Source organism: Schistocerca piceifrons, chromosome 2 (genome assembly GCF_021461385.2).
Source record: "Schistocerca piceifrons isolate TAMUIC-IGC-003096 chromosome 2, iqSchPice1.1, whole genome shotgun sequence".
Classification (NCBI taxonomy): Eukaryota; Metazoa; Arthropoda; class Insecta; order Orthoptera; family Acrididae; genus Schistocerca; species Schistocerca piceifrons.
In genome coordinates this window covers 101186729-101213695 of record NC_060139.1, presented here as the reverse complement: position 1 = coordinate 101213695, position 26967 = coordinate 101186729, and the positions used below count along the sequence as shown (strand labels likewise).

Genomic DNA, 26967 nt, shown 5'->3' with positions numbered 1-26967 from the left:
CCTTTTAGAAGCTAAATCTGTTTCAAACAAAGCCTTGCAAATAAGGGCTGTATAAAAATGCAGGATTAAAAGATTTTGCTTCAGTTTTAAAATTTCTTGCTGTTTTTAAGTTTGCTCATAATTTTTCATCAATTACATCCAACTTGCAAATACTGTGCTGTGCTTTGATATTTCATAGCCAGCCATTGCTTCCTTTAAATGAAGACAAACTCGATTTTCTCAGCTAAAGGTTTTGCTTTTTCTCAAACAGTTTGCCCTGAAAGAGGGTTTCCCAATACTTGCTGCTGTAAAAACCACTTTAATACAATCTCATCAAGGTCTTTGTTTCCTGCTGCTTTCATTGCTTTTCTCATTGAAATCCCATCTTCGTTCTCAAAGACAGACTCAAAAGTTTAAAATTGAGGTTTTTGCTGAAATTGCTGATGTTCCCACACTAAACATCTCAGTTAACTGCTTGCCACTCCAGCCACTCACACATATGTCTAACTGTTCAAGAACTTTTATTTTGTCTGCTAACCATAAGACAATGCATTGTAAGTTAGAAGACATGTTCCACACAGTAAACTGAAAAACATGCAGAAGGTATAGTGACAAATCAGGATATATGTTACAGGCTGACATGGCTGCACTGAAAGTTAGGCACCACAGACATAACAGTGTGCACATTGCACATACAACAATGCACGAACTGTATTCATTGTTCAAAAGATTTTGTGTTTTAATGCATTCGATGTGGACTGATTTTAGAATGATAAAGAAGCACAGCATACTGTTTACTGTAATAACTATTGAAGAAAACCAACACTTTTATTCAAACAGTACAAAGTTCTTTTCCCTCAAAGTGATCTGTATAATTGGTGATCCGAGTAGTTGGAGTTCAGATAATTGTAGTTCTGCTGTAGCTGTGAGAGGGGAATCCTACGCTATCTGACAAAATTGTGGATGAGTTTCTTAGTCCCATTGAGGGTTGCCAAAATGTAGTTCATGTAGTCAGTTATTTCAGTTTGAGGCATCACCTGTTTAACTCACACTTAATGGAGTACCAGTGTCATTTAACAGTGCGGGCAGTGAAACAAGTCGGTGGTGGGATGCTGAATAAAACTTCCATCCATTCTGTTCACTGACATCAGTCATTTGGCATTAACTGCCTGTAAATTGTCATTGTACCTATAGGTACAAAATGCTCTGACATATATCTTAATTGTTTTGGGTGTTGTGGGCCTGATGCCATGTTATGACAAAAAGCTTGCTTCCATGTTCACAATATCAACTTATGAACTAAGTTAAAGAAAAAATTACCATCAATAAAGCAACTCGGTGACCCTTTCCATCTTCCCTCTCCGGTCCTCTTATTCTGCCCAAAATGAATTTAGTGACACACTAATTGTCTGACAATAGAGGCAGTAAATAGTGCTATACATCGAGTAGCAGACACCCATGACGATCACCTCAAGTGAGTAGCAGACGTGCATGACAATCACACAAAGTGAGTAGCAGATGTCCATAAAAATCACCTACAGTAGCTGCTGAAATATTTGAACATTTTTCGACATTGCAGTAACATAGTTATAGGAAGGGCAAATGACATTGAATGATTAGTCTCACATTAATTATTTTATTCATAACAAAAGCTTGTCACTGTTACAGATCAACAAGCAAAGAAACAAAGCGAATGGTATGTGATTGCTTCCTCACCAAGGAAGAACTAGCTCGAGGTGATATGGGCTGTGGAGAGGACTGTCTAAACCGCCTTTTGATGATAGAATGGTAAGCAATATTTTTTATAAGGTATTACATTTGAAATAACACACGCACACACACCAGGGGGTGGGAGTGGGTGTGGAAGTGAGAGTGGGATAGAGATAGTGTAAACAACAACAAAAAAATTAACTGAACCATCTAAAGACTGTACTGTGCAATGTAGCATCTCCATATCTCACTCCCATTCCCACTAATAATAAAAATCTTTTTAATTTGTCATATACTTTTTGATGTTTGTTTTGTCGGCGAACACAGACTGTTGCAACTGAAATGGTCCAGAAGCTGTCCTTTTTTGTTTCAGAAATAGAAAGAAAAAAAAAGTTCTGTTTGGAATGAGATTTGAAAGTCTAAACACATTTTATTATTCTTGTTATTGATTAGGAACTTGGTCATCCAATGCATGGGGGAAAAAAAAAAAGAGAGAGAGAGAGAGAGAGAAAGTATTCAACACAAAATCGTTGCAAATTTATGATCATTAGGTGGAACAAGATTTTTCAGTTTTAGGATTTGCATTCATGCTTAGTATTGTGTAGTACTTACTTCAGTTTTCTGAGTGAGAAACCCGTTTCTTTAATGAAGAATGTAGATAATTTTTCTCCAGCCTACTTAACGCCATTGCTCTGAAATGAGAATCATATCCAAGTACGTAGTACGCATTCGTTAGTTGCCTTCTTCATGTAGTTGCAATTTTAATAGTCAGCAGTGATTTATAGCTAAAATGATTTAGAATGAATGTAGAGGTTTTGGAACAGGAGCCCTTTGGTCAGTAATCAACAAAAATTGGAGGTATGTATCCAGAGGAGCAGAAAAAACATGTTGTTCAATTTCAGTTATGAAATCACAGGTTTCACCTTTTGCCTTAGTTTCTTTATTTTTACTGATGATGGTTTTAAATGTTTAGAGTTGCTAAGTTTTCATACATTACACCCTTCTCCCCCCTCCATCCTCCTTCATTAGTCGTAATATGAACATAATGTCAGACGTTGTTGTTTAGGTGCTAACGTAATGTCTTTTCAGTGGTTCTCGCTGTGCAATGGGAGATCGGTGCACCAACAAACGCTTCCAGCGGCATGAATATGCAAGATGTGATGTCTTCAAGACTGAGAAAAAGGGGTTTGGTTTGCGAACATTGGACGATTTGTCAGGGTGAGTAGTACTTCAGATGCTATGTTTTGAACAGTGTACCCTCTCCACTATTCGAATTTCTTCAGTTTATTCATTTTTGTGTGTTTTGTTCATATTTTCAGCTGACATATTATCTGTGTGCATGTTCATAATCTTTCAAAACATTATTGGAGTGAGAAAATTTGTTCTTCTCTAGATCCCATTTAAATATTAATACAACAAATCCCCAGTAATGTGAACCTGCTTAAGCCCGAACTCTCAGTGAACACGAACAGAATGTTGGTTCCAGCAGAAACATAGATGATCTCATAGGAAGTTCCATCGGTTACAAGAATTACATAGTGTTTTAGTGTTGTATCAATAAGATTCCCCCCCTCCCCCCTCCTCTGTTTAACCCAGTTGTAATATTTTCATTATCAGTAGCTTTACATACAGTAGCATGTGAATGCTGGCTCTGCCAATGACAACACATTTTGTGAGTTGTTCAAAGCAGTTTCCTGTGCAACAGCCTAGTTCTGCTGCTTATATAGCTGAGCATGACCATATCAAAACTGCAACTTCCAGAATTGAATAAATCTCCCCTCGGCACCTAGTAAAATTAGAGGCACCTCAGATGAGCGCAGCAGTTACCCACAGTGGTCCTGGTGCCCCTGTGACCTACAACACCAGGAAGAATTGCTTCCCAGCTTTTAGCAAGATCAGTGTGTAGTGTGTTTTAAATGTTTAATGACTCCTCAGTGCATTGGTTGAAGCAAGCTGGTTGTATTCATTGGCAAAAATGCAACTTTCACAGGTGGGTCGAAATTAATTGAGTAACAGGAAGACAACCTGGTACGTTGCCAATTAATAGCATCACTTTAAATGTAATTTGTTTTAATTGACCATAACATTCGACTTCAGGTATGAAGTGGTGACCAAACCAGTCCTCAAAAAAGGAAGCTGCCACTCATTGACTTTCTAATCAACCCAGCTGCATTTTTTACCATGCCTGGATTTTCTGAGTAATAAACAAAGACAGGTTTTTAATTTACTATCACCAACTGCATTCACACCAGACATCACTGTCAGCCGATCTTTGGTGGCTTTAAAAAGTGGACAACACTTGCCACCTCTCCACTTTCTGTGATGCTATGCCAGTTACACTGACTTTTGAATCTGCTAAACCAACCGTTACTAGCTTTCAACATTTCATTCTTGGCCACCTCTCCAGCTGTTCCTTTCAGCCTCTCAAAAATCAGCTTTGCTTGAAAGCACGCCATGCTGTGATCAACAGGACAATTTTTCACTCTTACTTGATTATCACACCATAATTATAACATTGTTTCCACCTGAGTGATAAGATGATGATGTTTACGAATACTCAAGCTTTGAATTGAAGCCAATTCAAAGCTTGAGTATTTTTCACAGCTTTGAGAACTTTTCTTTGCTGCTCTTTCTTCGTTTGGGTCATCTAAGGACCACCCACCAATTTCAATGCTTCCTTCTTTGTTGTTCTTTCTTTTTCCTCCAGTATTCTTTCATCTTTTCACTATGTATCCTTTTTCTCTCCTCGTACCATTTTGACCCTGTCTTCTTCTCCCTCATGCCTTGGAATCCTTCCATTTTTAACACTTTCCTCTCGAAACTCTCTCTTTCTGTTGCATCTTTTTCACGTATGTTGTTTCTTTCCAAATCTTTCCTAACTTCTTGTATCCAGGCTATTGTTGACTTCTTGTCCCAAATATACCTTTGCTCTTTATAATTGCTCTGAATCTTGATTCTGGTAGATCAAACTTATTTTCCAAATCACAAATTTTAATTTTTGCAATAAAGTCTTTGATAATAGTAACTTTACATTCAATGGTAATTTATTTCCTGTACTTGTTTGATGCAAATGAATCACTTCTGCTTTGTTTGGATACTGTAGTTGGAATCGTCTGAACTTGTCATAAGCCAAACACTATGTGAATGGGTACTTGGAATTGAGGTGCACCGTGCTCAGACAGACGATTTGTGTAACTCCCAATTTTCATAAAATGGTTTAGCGTAAGTCGAGGTATTTTTAAAGTACATCTCATACGATGTCTACAATATGGATGAAACTGGACTTTTTCCTTACAATATTTTCCCAAATTGTATCCCCATAGTAAAAGGTGACAAATGCAAAAAGTGGATCAGGCAGGAAATAATGTTAACATTTGTACTCATCTGTAATCCAGCAACAAACATCATTGTTGGGAGTGATCAGTAATTCTGAGAAACCGCATTGTTTTGAGAACATGAATACTGATACTTTACTTTGCATCTAATCTTATAATAAGGAAGCTTGTATTGACAACTCATCATTCTGTAAGTTGAAAAGTAGCTAGACTAGGCATGTTCTTCTGACACTGGACAGGTGTACAGAACATAACATACACAATCTTAACCACTTAAAGGTTCACATGTTCCTCCCACAAGAAGTAATTTTCAACCTCTGGATCAAAGCATTATTGCTCTTATGAAGAAAGCGTATTGCAAGCGACTTGCGAGAGCTGGAATTCTTGTTACTGAAAAGGAGATGGAAGTGCCATCTTGGAGTGTGCTATCACTGGACCCTGGGAATCATTGTCATTACAACACATACAGAACTGGTTTAGCAAAGTCTGGAAATGCAAAGACACTAATCTTGCTGATGAGTTAGATGGTGACAACGATACCACTTCACCTGGCAAATGGAATGTGCTACAAGACATTGCGAACCCTGGAGTTAATTTTGAGGGTTCTATTGATGCAGATAATGATGATGTGATGTGTGCTCCAGTGGTCTGGTGCACAGATGTGTCTGAGGTGCAAGAAATGCTATTAGAAGGACATGAGGAGGACATCATCATTAATTCCTATCCACAAGACGTGTTACATGCTGTGGATACCAGAACATTTTGCAAAATCCAAAATGACCACTAGTTCTACAGAAGCCACAAGTACAGCTGGCTATGAATTTACCATTCATTTTTGTTCCTGTCTGCCACAGTTTAATATACATGATTTTTTTCACCATAAGATGATCTGTAAGTACATTTTTTCAAGTTTTAGAACAGTAATTAATTTAAATCTTTTTTCCTTTTTGCATTCATTTTCTGTGTTGTTATTGCAAACTCATGTTGAAAATAGGTGACATACATGATTTGCTATAGTACAAATGTACCTGTATACTGTGAGTGGTTGATGTATTTCAAGATTAGAATTTTGAGTTTCTGATTAACACAAGTTTTTTTAACACGAACTCTTGATTTTTCTGTTCCATTGGATCTGTTTTAAAAAGGTTTTACTGTATTATAATCCCTAATTCAGTACAGAATATAAACAATGGCATAAAATAACACAGCCACACACTGTAGAAATGCAGTTTGGTGGTGTGTTTTTTGTACTTTTGTAATGTGACTACCTACTCTTCGCCCACCTTTCACACGGCCATGCCATTGTTAGTATTTGACTACTATATGCTAATGCGGATGTTATTATTTATTGTGAAGTAATCAAGTTCCTGTTAAATTGCACATTGCCGTTAGTATTTTTTAGGGACAGCTTAAATATTATGCTTGTGTATGTATAATGCCCTTTGAGACATGTATTTTGTCACATGGACTTAATAATAAGCAGTTGGTCTTAGCTGAGGGAAAAGGAAATTTAAATGTTATGGGTCAATATGATCATTAGAGGAAAAAAGTACTGGAAGAAATCATTCCTTATTCACACCTAATAAGCTCAGTTTCAGTAAAACTCAATATGTTCTGTATATTACTGTTTTTACTTCCTTACTATGGTGTCTTAGAAAGTGAAGCTATGGGGAACAACTTAGTTCAGGTGTTAATGGTAGTTTCAGACTGAAAGTTGGCCACACTTGGAAAATTTGGTGTTAATTTACAAACCTCAGGTTGGTCCTTATTTAATAAACTGGCAATTCTTATACTGTCATCAAATTACATTGCTCTTGTCTAACAGTGGAAACTCCGGGGTAGAATATCAACAATGTAAGGAAAAGATAGATTGCTGTTTATCATAAAGATGACAGATTAAGTTGCAGATAGGCACAATTAAAAGACACTTACACAGCCTTTGTCAGAAAAATAAAGAGAAACACAACCATTCATTCACATGAGCAACCACACCTCACACACTCATGACTGCGAACTCCTCATATGAAATGTATTGTAACATGGATTGTTACAAATGAGATGCTAGACCTACATTCCTTCAGTAACTCTAAAAAAGAAAACTATCTGGAAGTAGGATGCATAGCATTGTCATCTCTCACTCAGAAACCTTGACATTGCTGTGGAGTATGTGCTTCCCACAGCCTTCTGCAATAATGGAAGACAGTTAGTGACCAAGAGCATACTTGCAAGCTGTAATGGGACATCCTCCTCTAGCATTACTTTTCCTCAACAGTATTTGTCAATACCAGTATTATTTTTCGAATTTTGGATAGTTCAGTATTATCTCAGTTGCTTTTCTGAAAACTTTCATACAATTTTATACACAGTATGTTATATTTCAAGCTAAAATTTTTGAAAAGGAATTACTTTATAAAATATTTTAGTTTTGATGTCATAATCAATAAGCACAAGTTTTGAATGTACAGTTAAAATTATTTTTTTGGAAAGCATTTTAAATTACGAAATATTTGCACACTTAAAATTTCTATTATTAATTACACAATCCTGTACTGTTTACTACGTTTATTTCTGGATTCATTTATGAAATAAACAGATTGTAGATTGTACTCTGGACAAGTATGTACCTAGCAAGTGGATTAAGGATGGAAAAGACATACCATGGTTTAATAACGAAATTCAGAAAATGCTGAGGAAGCAAAGGCTGTTGCGCTTTCAGTTCAAAAGAGACCGCACAAATGATGAAAGGCAAAGATTAGTAGAGATTCATATGTCTGTGAAAAGATCTATGTGTGAAGCATAAAAACAACTACCACTATCATTCCTTGGGTAAAGATCTGACGGAGAACGCAAAAAAATTCTGCTCCTATGTAAAATTGCTAATCAGATTCAAGGCTCCCATCCAGTCACTCCTTGACCAGTCTGGTTTAGCAGTAGAAGATACCAAAAGGAAGGCCGAAGTTTTAAATTCCACTGTTAAGAAATTGTTCATGCAGGAGAATCATACAAATATACCGTCAATTGCCCATCACACAGAGGCCCATATAGACGACATGGTATAGAGAAACAACTGAAAGAGTTGAAAACAAATAAGTCACCAGGTTCGAATGGAATCACAAGTCTGTTTTACAAAGAGAACTCTATGATGTTGGCCCCTTACTTAGTTTGCAATTATTGCGAATCTCTTGACCAGCGCAAAGTGCCAAGTGACTAGGAAAAAGTGCACGTGACTCCTGTATGTATGAAGGGTAAAAGAGTGGACCTACAAAATTACAGACCAGTAGCCTTAACATCAGTTCACTGCAGACTTCTAGAACATATTCTGAGTTCGAATATAATAAATCTCCTAGAGACCAAAAAGCTCATGTCCAAGAATTGGCATGGATTCAGAAAGCATTGCTTATGCGAAACCCACCTTGATGTTTTCTCACATCATATACTGAACTATGAATGAAGGGCAACAGGCAGGTTCCACGTTTCTGGATTTCCAAAAGGCATTGAACACAGTACCCCACTGCAAGCTGTTAAATGTTGTTGTTGTTGTTGTTGTTGTCTTCAGTCCTGAGACTGGTTTGATGCAGGTTGTTGTTGTTGTTGTTGTTGTTGTCTTCAGTCCTGAGACTGGTTTGATGCAGCTCTCCATGCTATTCTATCCTGTGCAAGCTGCTTCATCTCCCAGTACTTACTGCAACCTACATCCTTCTGAATCTACTTAGTGTATTCATCTCTTGGTCTTTCTCTACGATTTTTACCCTCCATGCTGCCCTCCAATGCTAAATTTGTGATCCCTTGATGCCTCAGAACATGTCATACCAACCGGTCCCTTCTTCTTGTCAAGTTGTGCCACAAACTCCTCTTCTCCCCAATTCTATTCAATACCTTCTCATTAGTTATGTGATCTACCCATCTAATCTTCAACATTCTTCAGTAGCACCACATTTCGAAAGCTTCTATTCTCTTCTTGTCCAAACTAGTTATTGTCCATGTTTCACTTCCATACATGGCTACACTCCATACAAATACTTTCAGAAACGACTTCCTGACATTTAAATCTATACTTGATGTTAACAAATTTCTCTTCATCAGAAACGCTTTCCTTGCCATTGCGAGTCTACATTTGATATCCTCTCTACTTCGACCATCATCAGTTATTTTGCTCCCCAAATAGCAAAACTCCTTTACTACTTTAAGTGTCTCATTTCCTAATCTAATTCCCTCAGCATCACCCGACTTAATTTGACTACATTCCATTATCCTCGTTTTGCTTTTGTTGATGTTCATCTTATATCCTCCTTTCAAGACACTGTCCATTCCGTTCAACTGCTCTTCCAAGTCCTTTGCTGTCTCTGACAGAATTACAATGTCATCGGCGAACCTCAAAGTTTTTATTTCTTCTCCATGGACTTCAATACCTACTCCGAATTTTTCTTTTGTTTCCTTTACTGCTTGCTCAATATACAGATTGAATAACATCGGGGACAGGCTACAACCCTGTCTCACTCCCTTCCCAACCGCTGCTTCCCTTTCATGCCCCTCGACTCTTATTACTGCCATCTGGTTTCTGTACAAATTGTAAATAGCCTTTTGCTCCCTGTATTTTACCTCTGCCACCTTTAGAATTTGAAAGAGAGTATTCCAGTCAACATTGTCAAAAGCTTTCTGTAAGTCTACAAATGCTAGAAACATAGGTTTGCCTTTCCTTAATCTAGCTTCTAAGATAAGTCGTAAGGTCAGTATTGCCTCATGTGCTCCAATATTTCTACGGAATCCAAACTGATCTTCCCCGAGGTCAGCTTCTACCAGTTTTTTCCATTTGTCTGTAGAGAATACGCGTTAGTATTTTGCAGCCGTGACTTATTAAACTGATAGTCCGGTAATTTTCACATCTGTCAACACCTGCTTTCTTTGGGATTGGAATTATTATATTCTTCTTGAAGTCTGAGGGTATTTCGCCTGTCTCATACATCTTGCTCACCAGTTGGTAGAGTTTTGTCAGGACTGGGTCTCCCAAGGTCGTCAGTAGTTACAATGCAATGTTGTCTACTCCCGGGGCCTTTTTTCGACTCAGGTCTTTCAGTGCTCTGTCAAACTCTTCACGCAGTATTGTATCTCCCATTTCATCTTCATCTACATTCTCTTCCATTTCCATAATATTGTCCTCAAGTACATCGCCCTTGTATAGACCCTCTATATACTCCTTCCACCTTTCTGCTTTCCCTTCTTTGCTTAGAACTGGGTTTCCATCTGAGCTCTTGATATTCATACAAGTGGCTCTCTTTTCTCCAAAGGTCTCTTTAATTTTCCTGTAGGCAGTATCTATCTTACCCCTAGTGAGGTAAGCCTCTACATCCTTACATTTGTCCTCTAGCCATCCCTGCTTAGCCATTTTGCATTTCCTGTCGATCTTGTTTTTGAGACGTTTGTATTCCTTTTTGCCTGCTTCATTTACTGCATTTTTATATTTTCTCCTTTCATCAATTAAATTCAATATTTCTTGTGTTACCCAAAGATTTCTATTAGCCCTCGTCTTTTTACCTACTTGATCCTCTGCTGCCTTCACTACTTCATCCCTTAGAGCTACCCACTCTTCTACTGTATTTCTTTCCCCCATTCCTGTAAATTGTTCCCTTATGCTCTCCCTGAAACTCTGTACAACCTCTGGTTTAGTCAGTTTATCCAGGTCCCAACCCCTTAAATTCCCACCTATTTGCAGTTTCTTCGGTTTTAATCTACAGTTCATAACCAATAGATTGTGATCAGAGTCCACATGTGCCCCTGGAAAAGTCTTACAATTTAAAACCTGGTTCCTAAATCTCTGTCTTACCGTTATATAATCTCTGACACCTTCTAGTATCTCCAGGATTCTTCCATGTATACAACCTTCTTTTATGATTCTTGAACCAAGTGTTAGCAGTGATTAAGTTATGCTCTGTGCAAATTTCTACCAGACGACTTCCTCTTTCATTTCGCTCCCCCAATCCATATTCACCCACTATGTTTCCTTCTCTCCCTTTTCCTACTCTCGAATTCCAGTCACCCATGACTATTAAATTTTTGTCTCCCTTCACTACCTGAATAATTTCTTTTATCTCATCATGCATTTCATCAATTTCTTTATCATCTGCGGAGCTAGTTGGCATATAAACTTGTACTTCTGTAGTAGGCATGGGCTTCGTGTCTATCTTGGCCACAATAATGCGTTCACTATGCTGTTGGTAGTAGCTTACCTGCACTCCTATTTTTTTATTCATTATTAAACCTACTCCTGCATTACCCCTATTTGATTTTGTATTTATAACCCTGTATTCACCTGACCAAAAGTCTTGCTCCTCCTGCCACCGAACTTCACTAATTCCCACTATATCTAACTTCAGCCTATCCAATTCCCTTTTTAAATTTTCTAACCTACTTGCCCGATTAAGGGATCTGACATTCCACGCTCCGATCCGTAGAACGCCAGTTTTCTTTCTCCTGATAACGACGTCCTCTTGAGTAGTCCCCGCCTGGAGATCCGAATGGGGGACTATTTTACCTCCGGAATATTTTACCCAAGAGGACGCCATCATCATTTAACCATACAGTAAAGCTGCATGCCCTCGGGAAAAATTATTGGCTGTAGTTTCCCCTTGCTTTCAGCCGTCCACAGTACCAGCACAGCAAGAGCGTTTTGGTTAGTGTTGCAAGGCCAGGTCAGTCAATCATCCAGACTGTTGCCCCTGCAACTACTGAAAAGGCTGCTGCCCCTCTTCAGGAACCACACGTTTGTCTGGCCTCTCAACAGATACCCCTCCATTGTGGTTGCACCTACGGTAGTGCCATCTGTATCGCTGAGGCACGCAAGCCTCCCCACCAACGGCAAGGCCCATGGTTAATGGGGGTAGGGCTGTTAATGTATGTACGTGCAAACAACTGGCTCAAAGATTTCATAAGTAATAGAACCCAATATGTTGTCCTCGATGGCGAATGTTTGTTGGAGACAGGGGTAACATCAGGAGTGCCTCAGGGAATTGTGACAGGACTATTGCTGTTTTCTATATGCATGAATGATCTGGCAGACAGGGTGGGCAGCAATCTGTGGTTGTTTGCTGTTAATGATGTGTTGTATAGGAAGGTGTCAAGGATAAGTGACTATAGGTTGATACAAAAAGACCTGGACAAAATTTCTAGTTGGTGTGATGTATGGCAGCTGGCTCTTAATCTAGAAAAATGTAAGTTAATGCAGATGAGTAGGAAAAACAAACCTGTAATGTTCAGATACAGCATTAGTAGTGTCCTGCTTGACAATCACAGCGTTTAAATCTCTGAGCATAATGGTGGAAAGTGAAATGAAATGGAACGAGGATGTGCGGATTATGGTAGGAAAGGTGAATGGTTGACTTTAGTTTATTGGTAGAATTTTAGGAAAGTGAAGTTCATCTGTAAAGGACCCCTTCCTGAGTACTGCTTGAGTGTTTGGGAAGCATACCAGGTTGGATTGAATCAAAGCAATTCAGAGCCAAGCTGCTAGATTTGTTACCTGTACTTTTGATCAGCGTGCAAGTGTTATTGAAATGCTTCGGGAGCTCAAGTGGGAATCCCTGAAGGGAAGAAGACATTCATTTCGAAGAACGCTACTGAGAAAGTTTAGAGAACCTGCATTTGAAGCTGACTGCAGAACGATCCTATTGCCATAAACATACATTTCGCATAGGGACCTTGAAGGTCAGACTCGAGAAATTAATGCTCATAATGATGCATATAAATAGTCGTTTTCCCCCAGATAGATACACCTGCATGTGGAACAGGAAAGGAAACGACTAGTTGTGGTACAGGGCACCCTCCGCCCTCCGCCATGCACCATACAGTGTCTTGCGAGTATGTATGGAGATGTAGATATAGATACTTCTTGTTGTAGATACTTCTTGTTCCTTTAACTCCTCATTTCTCCTCAATACCTCATTATAGTCTCCCCACAAAGAGGCAACGCCTGACACTATGTGGCATTAAACACTATTGTTCCATATGATATATCGACCAATTAGCTAGATAGAGGCTAGGTAACGCACCTATTTTCTTGAAAGTGAAGATTTATAATTGATCCTCATACATTCAAGATAACATCTTGGCAACAACTGTCATGACACCACAGTGAACAAGATTATTGAGAGGTGGTATCGACTGATGTAATGAAGTAATTACCTGTGAGCAATGTACAATAGAAAGCTTACACTGGATCCACTCTTTTATCCTCCTCTTAATCTCTGTGTAATAAATTTTCTTTATTAATAAACAAACTTCCCAAAGTTCCTAGAATGCTGTAGGACTTTTCCATAATGGGAGTTTTTGTTTACAAATCGTTCCGAATCATCATACACTGTCTTTTTACAGCCTCTCCAAAATCTAGGAAATAGTGGATTATGCATACTTTTCTGTAGCTCCTTTTAAAGTCTATAAAGAGTCCATTATTCATCTATAAATACCAGGTAACACCTTTGGCTTAATCTTCATTTCTGCAGGATGATTTACATTTCTCAACCAGCATTTTCAAGCAATCACTGCCACAACAGTATTTGTAAATACTCTGATAAAGCCTAACATTATGATCACCTATTTAATGGTGTGTGGGTCTACCTTTGGAATGCAAGAGAGTAACGATTCTTTGTGGCGTGAATTCAGCAAGACCTTGGTAGGTTTTTGAAGGTATGTGACACCAGATGTGCATGCCCAGGTCAGGTAATTACCCTGTTTTGGGCTGGTGATTTGTGGGTCTACACCCGGTGCCTGATAATGTCCCAGATGTGTTCCATTGAGTTCAGCTCATCGTAATTGGTGGCCAAGATAGCAGTGTGAGTTCACTATTGGGCTTCTCAAACTATTGCAGCACAATTCTGGCCTTGTGACTCAGAAACTGCTGGAAAACGCCACACCTGTCAGGGAAGACATGAAGCTTGAAGGGATGTAGGTGATCCGGAAGAATGTTCACATGGTTCACAGATATCATGGTGCCTGAATTACTACTGCCGGACCATGGAAGCCCGGTTAAATGTCTCCTTTAACAAAATACTGCCCTCACTGGCTTGTGTCCTTCAGATCATGAATTTTTCAAGCAGCTCTTTGCAGGGATGATGACATATCCATTGATGTAGTGCAGCAAGAACTGTAAATCTCTGACCAAGTGACACATTCCAATTGACTCATGATCCAGTTTTGATGATCGCATGCCCACTGCATTCATAACTGATGATGTCATTGGGTCATCATGGAAATGGATAATGGTCGTCTGCTATGGAGCCCTGTGCTGGACAATGTGTGCTGAATGGTGTGCTCCAGAACACGTTAACCATGCACCAGCATTGTACTTTGTAAGATCTGCCCCAGATAGTCACCGTTCATGCTTTACAGAGTAGGAAAGCCTCTGACTTCCACATTGTGTGATGAGATGTGGACATCCAACATCTTGTTGCCTACTCTTGTTTTTAGTGTCTTCCACCCCTTACTGTAGATGCTTACAATAGTAGCAACAAACAGCTGACTGACTTCACTGGTTCAGATGTTCGTTCCCAGACGCCAGGCCATAATAATCTATTATTTGTCAAAGTTGCTTATGTCAGGGGATTTCTCATTTGTGGCTCATATTGTTGCTAAGAGTGATTCTCCACTTGTCTATGCTTCTGACTGTTTACTTTCATCACTGCTTCATGTGCCTGCAGTGCAACAAGGTAGCATTCAATCTTGTGATAGGCAGTGGTCATATGTTTTGCCTTGTCACCATATATCAAAATTAAACTCACTGAAATGAAGTGATTGGAGACAATGTGGATAAAATCAATGAAAATGTGTTACATGAAATGATGTCGGCAACAAATGCTCAGACATTCCCAATCTGCAATGTTATGAATATATTGTGTCAAATGAAAATTTATATCGGACTGCTACTCGAATCTGGATTACCTGGTTTTCATGAGCACTCCTGTAGGCCTGACTCAAATTTTTTATTGGCACTGATGTTTCCTGCTACTACTTCAAAAAATTTTGATTTGTCACAACATTCTCATTATATAACTTCACAATTTCTGACAAGTTTCCATTGATATTATTTCATGATATCTTCATTGATTTCTCCCGTAATGTTTTCATTCATTTCTTTTCTTTTCAGCAAGTTTGATTAAATTGGTGTATATTTGCTTCAGTTGTACTAATGACTTTTGTACTTGGCTGTGTATTATCACAAAGTGCAGCCAGTCAGTGCAAGGGCCCAAGGTCACTGCATCTTAGATGGAACTAGGAGGAAGAGGAGAGGGTCTAATAATCAAATGCACCTAAAGTGTAACATTTGGGCAATAGGAGACAGGAAGAAATAATCAAAACCAAATACTGTACATGCACTGTCTGCCGTTGTGCAGTCGCGTGCTATGGATGCCAACAAGAACTGACTGTTGGGCCTCATTGGTTGGGACTGACTGTTCCAAACACTTACAATAGTTCACTTACAAGGATAATAAAATATAAACAAGCACTGGTAGTTCATCAAGCTAGATAACTCACAGACATGTAAAATGTGATGTTTTAAGACAACAAGACAATGTTACATAGGCATAATGAATAAATAGAGAATAAGAAACAGTGAAAAATAGTGATAAAAAGTAATGGTAACTATTGCCCAAGTGCTAGAAAAAAAAAAGAAAAATCTAAAATGTAAGTGTTGCAATGTAAGCAGTGAAACAACATTATTAGGTTGAGTGCCCTGTATTATACAAAACAATAATAATGTCCTTTAAAATTTAAGTGTTGCAATGTTAGCAGAAAAACAATATTACCAGGCTGAGGACCCTGTTAAACAAAATAATAATGATATGGAAAAATGCTTAAAAGGCAAAACAAATAAATAACTGGGAATTTAAGAAAATGCCCATTATAAAAACCTAAAATGTAAATGTAGCAATTTAAGCATCTAATTAATTAATTAAACAACATGAACTGGAGTGAGCCAGTCTGCATTGTAGAAATAAGTAATGATTTAGAAAGATAATTAGGAAGTGAGATGGGTAAACAAATGGGTGTTTAGATAAATAGGCTTGAACCTGTAACATATTATTTAAGAAACTCATAGTTGTCTAACATAACCATAAGCTTCAGTGTGATATGTTCATTTGGCATATACAGAGTGATTTACGAAGATAAGCAAATATTTTAATATGTTATTCTACAAGTAACACTAAAGAAAAAAGTTCGTATAAACATAGGTCAGCAAATGTTTAGTTGCGGAGTTACGGCCAATAAAAGATTTTGCCAGAAATTTAGCAACTTCTCTAATATGAAGCCATTGAAAAACTGTATGAGGTTAAAGTAAAGCATGATTTCCATGTATTTTATTGTTATTGCTCTGGTGAATCTAATAAAACATCTCCCAGACATTTATCTACATTAGTTTTCCAGAACATCCAGGGAAGCAAAGATTATTATGCAAGTAAATTTGTTTTGTTTCCATTAAGAATGTAGAAACATGTATTTCATTGTTGGTAACCGTTAGTGTGTTGTTTCAGTCATTCCCTGACCTTGAACTGAGTTAGTTTTCTGTATTGTTCAGTGAAAGAACGTAGTAACAACAGTGTATTTAAGTGAAACCACGTAGCAACTGTTGTAGTGTGTAGATTTTTTATGAAATAGGGATGCATTTCATATTTATGACAGAGGAATACGATGGATGATATGGTGTTTATTTATGGCAAATGTGATGGTAATGCTACAGCTGCAGTTAACGAATATTGCATACGTTATCCAACTCAGAGGATTTCGAACGCACGAACCATTAGTTGAGTATTTCGAATGTTATGGGAGACAGATTCTCTACCTAGCATTCATAATCAGTACATGTGTTTCATACGTGAAGACGATGATGACAGACATGTTTTATTAGATTCACCAGACCAATAACAACAAAATAAATGGAAATTGTGCTTTACTTTCACCTCTTACAGTTTTGTGATCGCTTCAGATTAGCGAAGCTGCTAAATTTCAGGCAGAATCTTTTATTAGCTGTAACTCCATAACTAAACATATGCAGACCTATGTTTATATGAATTTTTTTCTTAAGTTTTACTTGTTGAATAACTTATTAAAATATTTGCATATCTTCATGAATCACCCTGTATATTGGGTTCTGATTAAAATTGTATAAAATTTTCATTTCTACAAATAAATCAAGGAATCGCCCCGTCAGATGTATATGGAGGATACTTATGTTATTTATGTCAGGGATAAAGTGTTTGTGTGCTTGTAGGTGATCAGTTAACACAGATCTTGAATTATTTAAGTCCTGATGTTCTTTGAACCAAATAGTGAATGCGTGCTTGTTTGTGCAATGTAAAGGCAGTCATTACAATCTGATAACATCTGCCATTGGGTGCAGTTTGTGGCTGTGGGTTGTGTGCTGTGTACACTTATAGGACCAGCTGATTCAGTATGTAAAATCCAGGTGTTATAGAGACCTTTTTTTTTTAATTAACTTTCTCAGAAAACCCACCTGTTTCTTTGGATATGTGGATGATACCTTCGTTATCTGGCCACATGGAAGAGATAAACTGGCAGACTTCCTCACACATCTCAACTCCAGACATGAAAATATTAAGTTCACCATGGAGATTGAAACGGATGGGGTTCTCCCTTTCCTAGATGTTTTGATTACAAAATGAGCTGACGGCACTTTGGGCCACAGCCTGTATAGGAATAAGATGCACTCCGATTTTTACCTACATGTGGATAGCTGCCACCACCCGGCACAAAAGAATGGCGTGCTCAAAACTGTTGTACGCAGAGCTCACACCGTCTCCGAAAGGGACAGTCTCCAACAAGAATTGGACCATCTGAAGGCCGTGTTTCGGAGGAACGGTGACAAGGAAGGGCAAATTCGGAAGGCTCTACATCCCACACCTGCAGCACTGGCGGAAACTGAGGATGAACCTCAGAGGACGTGGCCTTGGCTGTTATTCTGTTTTGTGGGGCCTTATCCGGAAAAATTAGACGCATTTTACATCAAGTGAAAACCATCTTCCGTCCTCCAAGCAAAACCAAGAGCCTTCTTGGTAGTTTCAAGGACAACCTTGGTCTACGTAAATCAGGGGTTTATCTGATACCTTGACAATGCGGTAGTGTATACATAGGGCAGACCATTCGTACCATTGAGGACTGATGCCGAGAACATAAATGGCACACTAGACTGCAAGAGCCCAGTAAGTCGACAATCGCTGAGCATTGCCTCTTGGAACTCCACAGCATGGATTATGACCAAACCAAAGTCCTGTCGCAGACTTCCAAATACTGGGACTGTGTCATGAAAGAAGCCATAGAGATCAGAGTAAGGGAGCCACAACTAAATCGTGACAGGGGTTACATCCTTAGCAAGACATGGGAACCCGCGATCACCCCGATTAAGAAGGAAAAGGATATTTCCCAGAGTTTACTGACTTCGGGGGAGGAGGGAAGAATAATGAGAGCGGTGCAGGCAGACCCTCCTGAACGAGAAGACCTAGGACGCAGCGCCCAGACAGCGGGAGAACGGATGCTGTACTTGGACCGCGCACGGGGCGCGGACTGCACCAACTCATAGGAAGCGCCTGAGGGAGGAGCGGGAGGGGGATTGTCCTATATATACATGGCGCTGGCCCACTGCCGGTCAGTACATCAGCACACCTGATGATGGCAACATGGTCGAGTGCCGAAATATTGTGTCCTATGCATGTTCATACCAGGCTGTTCACCCGAGATTTATTTCGTCTATCTGCAGTTGTTTGCTGATGGTGCTGGGGTGCACGGGAAGGTGTTGAAGTTGAGTCACTGTATGAGGATACAATATAACTCAGACAAAATTTCCACATCTACATACATACTTTGCAAGCCATCGTGTGGTGGATAGTGGAGGGTACACTGTACTGCTATTATTAATTTCCTTTCCTGTTCCTCTCGCAGATAGACTGAGGGAAAAATGACTGTGAAGTCTGTTCAAAAAATTCCGAAACCTCTGTAATTTCACACCAGTGGTGTGTTGGAGCAATATTCGGTTGCCCTCACTACCGCCTGTGTTTCATATGTATCTGCAGGAAGTTTTATAGTTGTATATCTGTTAGCTATTATTCAGTGGTGTATTGAGTAGAATTTTGTGTGTATTGAGTGGAATTTTGTGCCACACAGTTTGCAAATTTAGAGATGGAAGAGTTTGAGGAGCAATGCATCTGCATTAAATTTTGTGTGAAATTCAAGAAAACCTTTACAGACACACCAAGTGATGCAGGAACCCCATGTTGATGAGAGCTTAAGCAATACTCGATGTTATGAATGGTTCACATGGCTTTAAAATGGCTGGACGGAAGTTAAAGATGTCCCTAATTTAAAACATCCGTCTGTGTGTACCAACGATGCTCATGTCAGGAATATCAACGAACTTGTGCGTGCCAATCGAAGACTGGTTGTCTGAGAGATTGCAGAAGAAGGTAATATTTCATTTGGCTCACACCATGAAATCCTGACACAGCATCTTGGAATGCATTGTGTTGCTGCCAAGTTTGTCCCACGGCTCGTGAGTCAAGACCAGAAAGACCTTCGCCTTGCAATCTGTGAGGAGCTTTTGGATTGCACAGATAAGAGTGAGATGTTCCTTAAGAGAACCATAACTAGTAATGAGATGTGGGTCTGCGGTTATGATGTTAAGATAAGGTTCAGTCTACACAATGGGTTGGGAAAGGTTCTCCTAGGCCAGAAAAAGCTTGTCACTTCAGATCAAATATCAAAGCCTTGCTAATAGTTTTCTTTGACTATGAAAGATTAATTCATCATGAATTTGTGCCACAGTGACAAACTGTTAATCGATGGTAATATCGGAATGTGTTGGTGATGACTGCGAGAAAGTGTGAGAAGGAAGCTGCCTGAAATTTGGCAAGACAATTTGTGGCTCTTGCATCATGATAATGCACTTGCACATTCAACCCTGTTGTTTGCCTATTGCACAAAGAACCAAATGACAGTGCTGCCTCATCCTCTGTACTCTCCAGACCTGCCCCCTGTGGACATTTTTTTATTTCCAAAGTTGAAAACCCGTTTGAAAGGATGGAGATATGCAACGATGTTGTTGTTGTTGTTGTTGTTGTGGTATTCAGTCCTGAGACTGGTTTGATGCAGCTCTCCATACTACTCTATCCTGTGCACCTACTGCAACCTACATCCTTCTAAATCTGCTTAGTGTATTCATCTCTTGGTCTCCCTCTACAATTTTTACCTTCCACGCTGCCTTCCAATGCTAAATTTGTGATCCCTTGATGCCTCAGAACATAGTCCCTTCTAGTCAAGTTGTCCCACAAACTTCTCTTCTCCCCAATCCTATTCAATACCTCCTCATTAGTTATGTGATCTACCCATCTAATCTTCAGCATTCTTCTGTAGCACCACATTTCGAAAGCTTCTATTCTCTTTTTGTCCGAACTATTTATCGTCCATGTTTCACTTCCATACATGGCTACACTCCATACAAATACTTTCAGAAAAGACTTCCTGACACTAAATCTATACTCGATGTTAACAAATTTCTCTTCTTCAGAAACGCTTTCCTTGCCATTGCCAGTCTACATTTTATATCCTCTCTACTTCGACCATCATCAGTTATTTTGCTCCCCAAATAGCAAAACTCCTTTACTAGTTTAAGTGTCTCATTTTCTAATCTAATTCCCTCAGCATCACCCGACTTATATCGACTACATTCCATTATCCTCGTTTTGCTTCTGTTATGCAACGATAGATGAGATAAAAGAAAATCCACCCGATCCAGCAAGAGCGTACAAAGACTGCTTCCAGAAATGGAAACAGTGTTGGGAGTGGTGAATCAATTGTGGAGGAGAATATTTCGAACGAGACCATGCACAATAAGTAAATGGTAAGCGAGGAAAAGTTTTGTGGACAGAATTCCAGAATTTTTTGAATAGACCTCATATATGCATCTGTGTGACCCTTAATTTCTCATATCTTATCTTCGTGGTGCTTGTGTGAAATGTGTGAGGGCGGCAGTGGGATCATTCGGCAGTCAGCTTCAAATGCTGGTTCTCTAAATTTTCTCAATAGTGTTCCTAGAAAAATGGTTGCCTTCCCTCCAGGGATTCCAGTTTGAATTCCCAAAGCATTTTGTTCATGAAGCATGTTGTTCGAACTTAATGGCAACAAACAAATTTAGCTGTCTTGACTTGAATTGCTTCAATATCTTCTTTTAATCCAATTTGATGTGGATTCCAAACACTCGAGCAGTATGCAAGAATGGGTCGCACTAGCTTCTTACATGCTATCTCCTTTACAGATGAACCACACCTTCCTAAAATTCTCCCAATAAACTGAACTCGACCATTCGCCTTGCCTATTGCAGTCCTCACATGCTTGTTCAGTTTCATATTGCTTTGCAACATTATGTGCAGATATTTAAATGACATGACTTTGTTAAGCAGGACAGTACTAATGCTTTATCTGAATGTTGGTTTGTTTTTCCTACTCATCTGCATTAACTTTAGAGATAGCTGCCATTCATCCCACCAGCTACAGATTTTGTCTAAGTCATCTTGTATCATCCTAGACTTGCTCATCTTTGACACCTTCCCATACACCACAGCATCATCAGTAAACAACCACAGATTGCTGCCCTCCCTGTCTGCCACACTGTTTATGCATATAGAAAGTAATAGTGGTCCTATCACACTTCCCTGGCGCACTCCTGATGGTACCCTTGTCTCTGATGAACACTTGCCATCGAGGACAACATACTGGGTTCTATTACTTAAGAAGTCTTTGAGCCACTCACATATCTGGGAACCTATTCCATGACTATGTTTGTAAGTTAGTTAACAGTCTGCAGTGACATACTGTGTCAAACGCTTTTCAGAAATCTAGTTGCCTTGGTGAATGACAGCGAGCTCTGAGTGTAGGAAAATGGAAGTTAGTGGAGTTGAGTAGCAAAAACAAATCCACAATGTTCAGATGTATAACATTAGTAGTGTCCTGCATGACACAGCCATATTGTTTAAATATCTTGGTGTAAGAGCATTTGAGGATTATGGTAGGTATAGCAAATGGTCGACTTCGGTTCATTGGTGGAATTCTGGTAAAGTATGGTTCATCTGTAAAGGAGACAGCACGTAGGACACTAGTGCAACCTATTCTTGAGTACTGATTGAGTGTTTGGGATTTATATGAGGTCTGGTTAAAGGAAAATAGGGAAGCAATTCTAGGTGGACTGCTAAATTTGCTACCGGTTGTTTCAGTCAACACAGGTGTAAAGCGAAAATGCATTAGGAACACGAATGGGAATCCCTGGAGGGAAGGTGACATTGTTTTTGAGGACCACTATTGAGAAAATTTAGAAAACTTGCAGTTGAAGCTGACTGCAAAATGATTCTCCTGCCACCAACCTACATTTCACTGCAAAATGATTCTCCTGCCACCAACCTACGTTTCACATAAGGACCGCAAAACTATTCTCATATGGAGAAATACAGACAATCTTCTTCCTTCAGTGTATTTTCGAGTGGGATAGGAAAGGAAATAACTAGTAGTGGAACAGGGACCCCCTGGCTTGCACCATAGGATGGTGTGTGGATTATGTGTGTAGATGTATATGTATATGTCATTGTAGACACCTTATACTTATCCTTCAAAGTAGGTGTGAGAGTGATCCCATAATTATTTTCCTTACTCCTATTATGCTGTACCTGTTGGTTGTGTGTGTCTGCTGTTTGCATAGAGTAAACATTAGTATGTGCTATGTATCTGATAACTCCCAGTTCTCTTATAGAGTCTTGTGAACTGCACAGAACTTAACTGGCATACTGAAAAATAGCCCATTATGCAGCCAGCTTAGATTGTCATTTTTTGGACAAACCGTGAATGCTACTATCTATAGTTGTTTCTCTTCTATAAATACTATACATAATTTTGTTGTCTTGATCCAAATATGGTAAGGAGAAGTTGTCATGCCCAAGTGTAAATTGTATATTCAGACCCGTGTCATTTAGATCTTGCTAAAATTGCTGGACATGTTCACTGGAACCATTGTACAGAAGTAGTACATTGTCAGCATACCATTGGTAACCCACTGTGTTATGTAAATGATATGGCCGGAACAAAAAGAACTGATGCTCAATGTGGCCAACAAAAACATTGGTGATAATGCTTGCTATGGATGAGTCAACAGCCAGCCACTCAGTTTGCATGTAAACTATCTTATTAAACTGGAAATGCCGGGTGATTCAGAAGGAAAGAACAGGTTTCAGTTGTTTATTACAGACAAACTGTTTAAAATAGAAACTCATTCCACACCTCACTGGATAGAAAAAAGTTCAATGTTATGATACAGCTGTGCTGTTTGTTGTAGCAATATGGTGACTACATAATGAGAGAAATCCAATTTGTGTGTTGGAATTTGCACAAAACCGATCTATTGTTCAAGTGCAACATGCATTGTGCATTGTGCATCAATTCAACAAGAAGCCACCTCTGCACAAGCAGATTTATGACTGGCATAAAACATTCTTGGAATTTGGTTGCATATACAAAGGGAATGGCACTGGTTGGCCATGCATGTCTGATGAAGGTTTCAAGTGTACACGAGATGCATTCACACAGAGCCCTTGGAAGTCCATAAAATGGGCAGACCGGGAACTTCGGTTTCCTCAAACAGTGGTGTGGTGTCTTCTGAAGTGAAGCCAGCATATAAAGCCTTACAGTTTGCAGTTACAGCAGCAATTGTGTCCCGGTGGCCATAATAGAAGGTATGAATTTTGCATTTCAATTCTCCAGGATATGACAGACGACACTTTTTTTTTCGAATGACTCATCTTTTCAGACGAATTGATGTTTCATGTGTCGGTAAAGTAAACTGTGATAATGTAATAATTTAGTGGTCACAAAATCCTGGCATTGCCATTGAACTTGAAAGAGAGTCACTGAAACTGAATGTGTTTTGTTTCATTTCTATTCACAAAGCTAATGGATCTGTCTTTCTTTACGAAGGAATCTGTCACAGAATGTCATCTGCAGAATTGGTTGTTTCCTCTACTTCATGAAGATTACAATCATTTCATTTTTATACATGATGGTGCACCACCTCATGTGCACTCTTAAGGCACTGTGTTATCTTAGAAACACCATCCTACAACAGTGAATTGGAAGAGGTGGGCAACAAGATCTTGTTCATTGTTTTTGGCCTCCCATGTCACCAGACCTCACACCTTCTGACTTTTTTTCCTGTCAGGGTTCATAAAAATACAGTCTTTGTCTCACCTATGGCAAGATCTTAGAAATTGAATTGACGAAGATTCTGATTCAGACAACAGGAATCCTTTGATCCACGTGTGGAATGAAGTGGAATACAATTTTGATGTTTCTCAAGCAGCACGTGGTGCTCGTGTTGAGTGTATTATATAATGTCTGTGTGAACATAAAATTTTGACTTTCTTCTATCCAGTGATGTGTGCAATTTATTTCTGTCTGTGTGTAATAAACCACTGAAATCTGTTCTTTCTTTTTCACTAACTCTGCAATTATGATTCAACACCAGATTGAGAAGTGTTCTGAATTCGCCAATAAATTGATGGTCAAGCTTAGCGTTAAGCTATTCTCAATGATGGGTACCAACTCATTAGTTGGTATATGTGTTAGAAATGTCTAAGGTACTTTTTCGAAAATGCCATTTGTTTTTTTCTTTTGCCTTTTAACCATTTTTCCACATCATTATTGTTTTGCATAATGTAGGGCACTCAGCCCAATCATGTTATTTTGCTGCTTACATTTTATATTTTTCCTGCACTTGAACCCATAATCTATCCAACATATACAGGGTGATTCAAAAAGAATACCACAACTTTAGGAATTTAAAACTGCAACGACAAAAGGCAGAGCTAAGCACTATCTGTCGGCGAATTAAGGGAGCTATAAAGTTTCATTTAGTTGTACATTTGTTCGCCATTTCAGCCAATAACGTTTTTTGGTCCCTTTTTCTTCGAAGGTGCTACTGTAACTGGACTACAGTATCTGGAGATGTTAGAGAATTGGCTGTTCCCTCAGCTCGAACAAGAAGCACAACAATTCATATTTCAGCAGGATGGAGCGCCACCACATTGGCACTTATCTGTCCGTAACTACCTGAACGTCAACTACCCGAGGCGATGGATCGGCCGCCAGGCAGCCCGTGACAGAGCACTTCATCACTAGCCTCCAAGAAGCCCTGATCTTACCCCCTGCGATTTTTTCTTATGGGGGTATGTTAAGGATATGGTGTTTCGGCCACCTCTCCCAGCCACCATTGATGATTTGAAACGAGAAATAACAGCAGCTATCCAAACTGTTACGCCTGATATGCTACAGAGAGTGTGGAACGAGTTGGAGTATCGGGTTGACATTGCTCGTGTGTCTGGAGGGGGCCATATTGAACATCTCTGAACTTGTTTTTGAGTGAAAAAAAAAACCTTTTTAAATACTCTTTGTAATGATGTATAACAGAAGGTTATATTATGTTTCTTTCATTAAATACACATTTTTAAAGTTGTGGTATTCTTTTTGAATCACCCTGTGTTATAATGATTTATTTACTATAGTTTGTTACTGTTATGTTTCATCACTGTTTCTTATCCCCTGTTGATTAATTTTGCATATGTACCATTGTGTTTAGCTTTACTGTATGATTAAATGATGATGGCGTCCTCTTGGGTAAAATATTCCGGAGGTAAAATAGTCCCCCATTCGGATCTCCGGGCAGGGACTACTCGAAGTGGACGTCGTTATCAGGAGAAAGAAAACTGGCGTTCTACGGATCGGAACGTGGAATGTCAGATCCCTTAATCAGGCAGGTAGGTTAGAAATTTTAAAAAGGGAAATGGATAGGTTAAAGTTAGATATAGTGGGAAATAGTGAAGTTCGGTGGCAGCAGGAACAAGACTTCTGGTCAGGTGAATACGGGGTTGTAAATACAATATCAAATAGGGGTAATGCAGGGGTTGGTTTAATAATGAATAAAAAAATAGGAGTGTGGGTAAGCTACTACAAACAGCATAGTGAATGCATTATTGTGGCAAAGATCAACACGAAGCCCACACCTACTACAGTAGTACTAGTTTATATGCCAACTAGCTCTGCAGATGACAAAGAAATTGATGAAATGGGTGATGAAATAAAAGAAATTATTCAGATAGTGAAGGGAGACGAAAATTTAATAGTCATGGGTGACTGGAATCCGGTAGTAGGAAAAGGGAGAGAAGGAAACGTAGTAGGTGAATATGGATTGGGGCTAAGAAATGAAAGAGGAAGCCGCCTGATAGAATTTTGCACAGAGCACAAATTAATCACTGCTAACACTTGGTTCAAGAATCATAAAAGAAGGTTGTATACATGGAAGAAGCCAGGAGATACTGACAGGTTTCAGATAGATTACATAATGGTAAGACAGAGATTTAGGAACCAGGTTTTAAATTTTAAAACATTTCCAGGGGCAGATGTAGACTCTGATCACAATCTATTGGTTGTGAACTGTAGATTAAAACTGAAGAAACTGCAAAAAGGTGGGAATTTAAGGAGATGGGACCTGGATAAACTGACTAAACTAGAGGTTGTACAGAGTTTCAGGGAGAGCATAAGGGAACAATTTACAGGAATGGGGGAAAGAAGTACAGTAGAAGAAGAATGGGTAGCTTTGAGAGATGAAGTAGTGAAGGCAGCAGAGGACCTAGTAGGTAAAAAGATGAGGGCTAGTAGAAATCCTTGGGTAACAGAAGAAATACTGAATTTAATTGATGAAAGGAGAAAATATAAAAATGCAGTAAATGAAGCAGGCAAAAAGGAATACAAACGTCTCAAAAACAAGATCGACAGGAAGTGCAAAATGGCTAAGCAGGGATGGCTAGAGGACAAATGTAAGGATGTAGAGGGTTGTCTCACTAGGGGTAAGATA

At 39.0% G+C, this 26967-nt stretch overlaps 1 protein-coding gene across 3 annotated transcripts in view; it reads left to right on the top strand.

Annotated features, from left to right (window-relative positions):
• LOC124777494 overlaps nucleotides 1-26967 on the top strand; it is a 253609-nt gene that overhangs the window by 31487 nt on the left and 195155 nt on the right. For all 3 annotated transcript variants that reach the window (XM_047252933.1, XM_047252932.1, XM_047252931.1), the window contains exons 3-4: nucleotides 1648-1767; nucleotides 2779-2907. In XM_047252933.1, the coding sequence (XP_047108889.1) occupies nucleotides 1648-1767; nucleotides 2779-2907 (249 nt within the window). The remainder of the gene's footprint in view (nucleotides 1-1647; nucleotides 1768-2778; nucleotides 2908-26967) is intronic.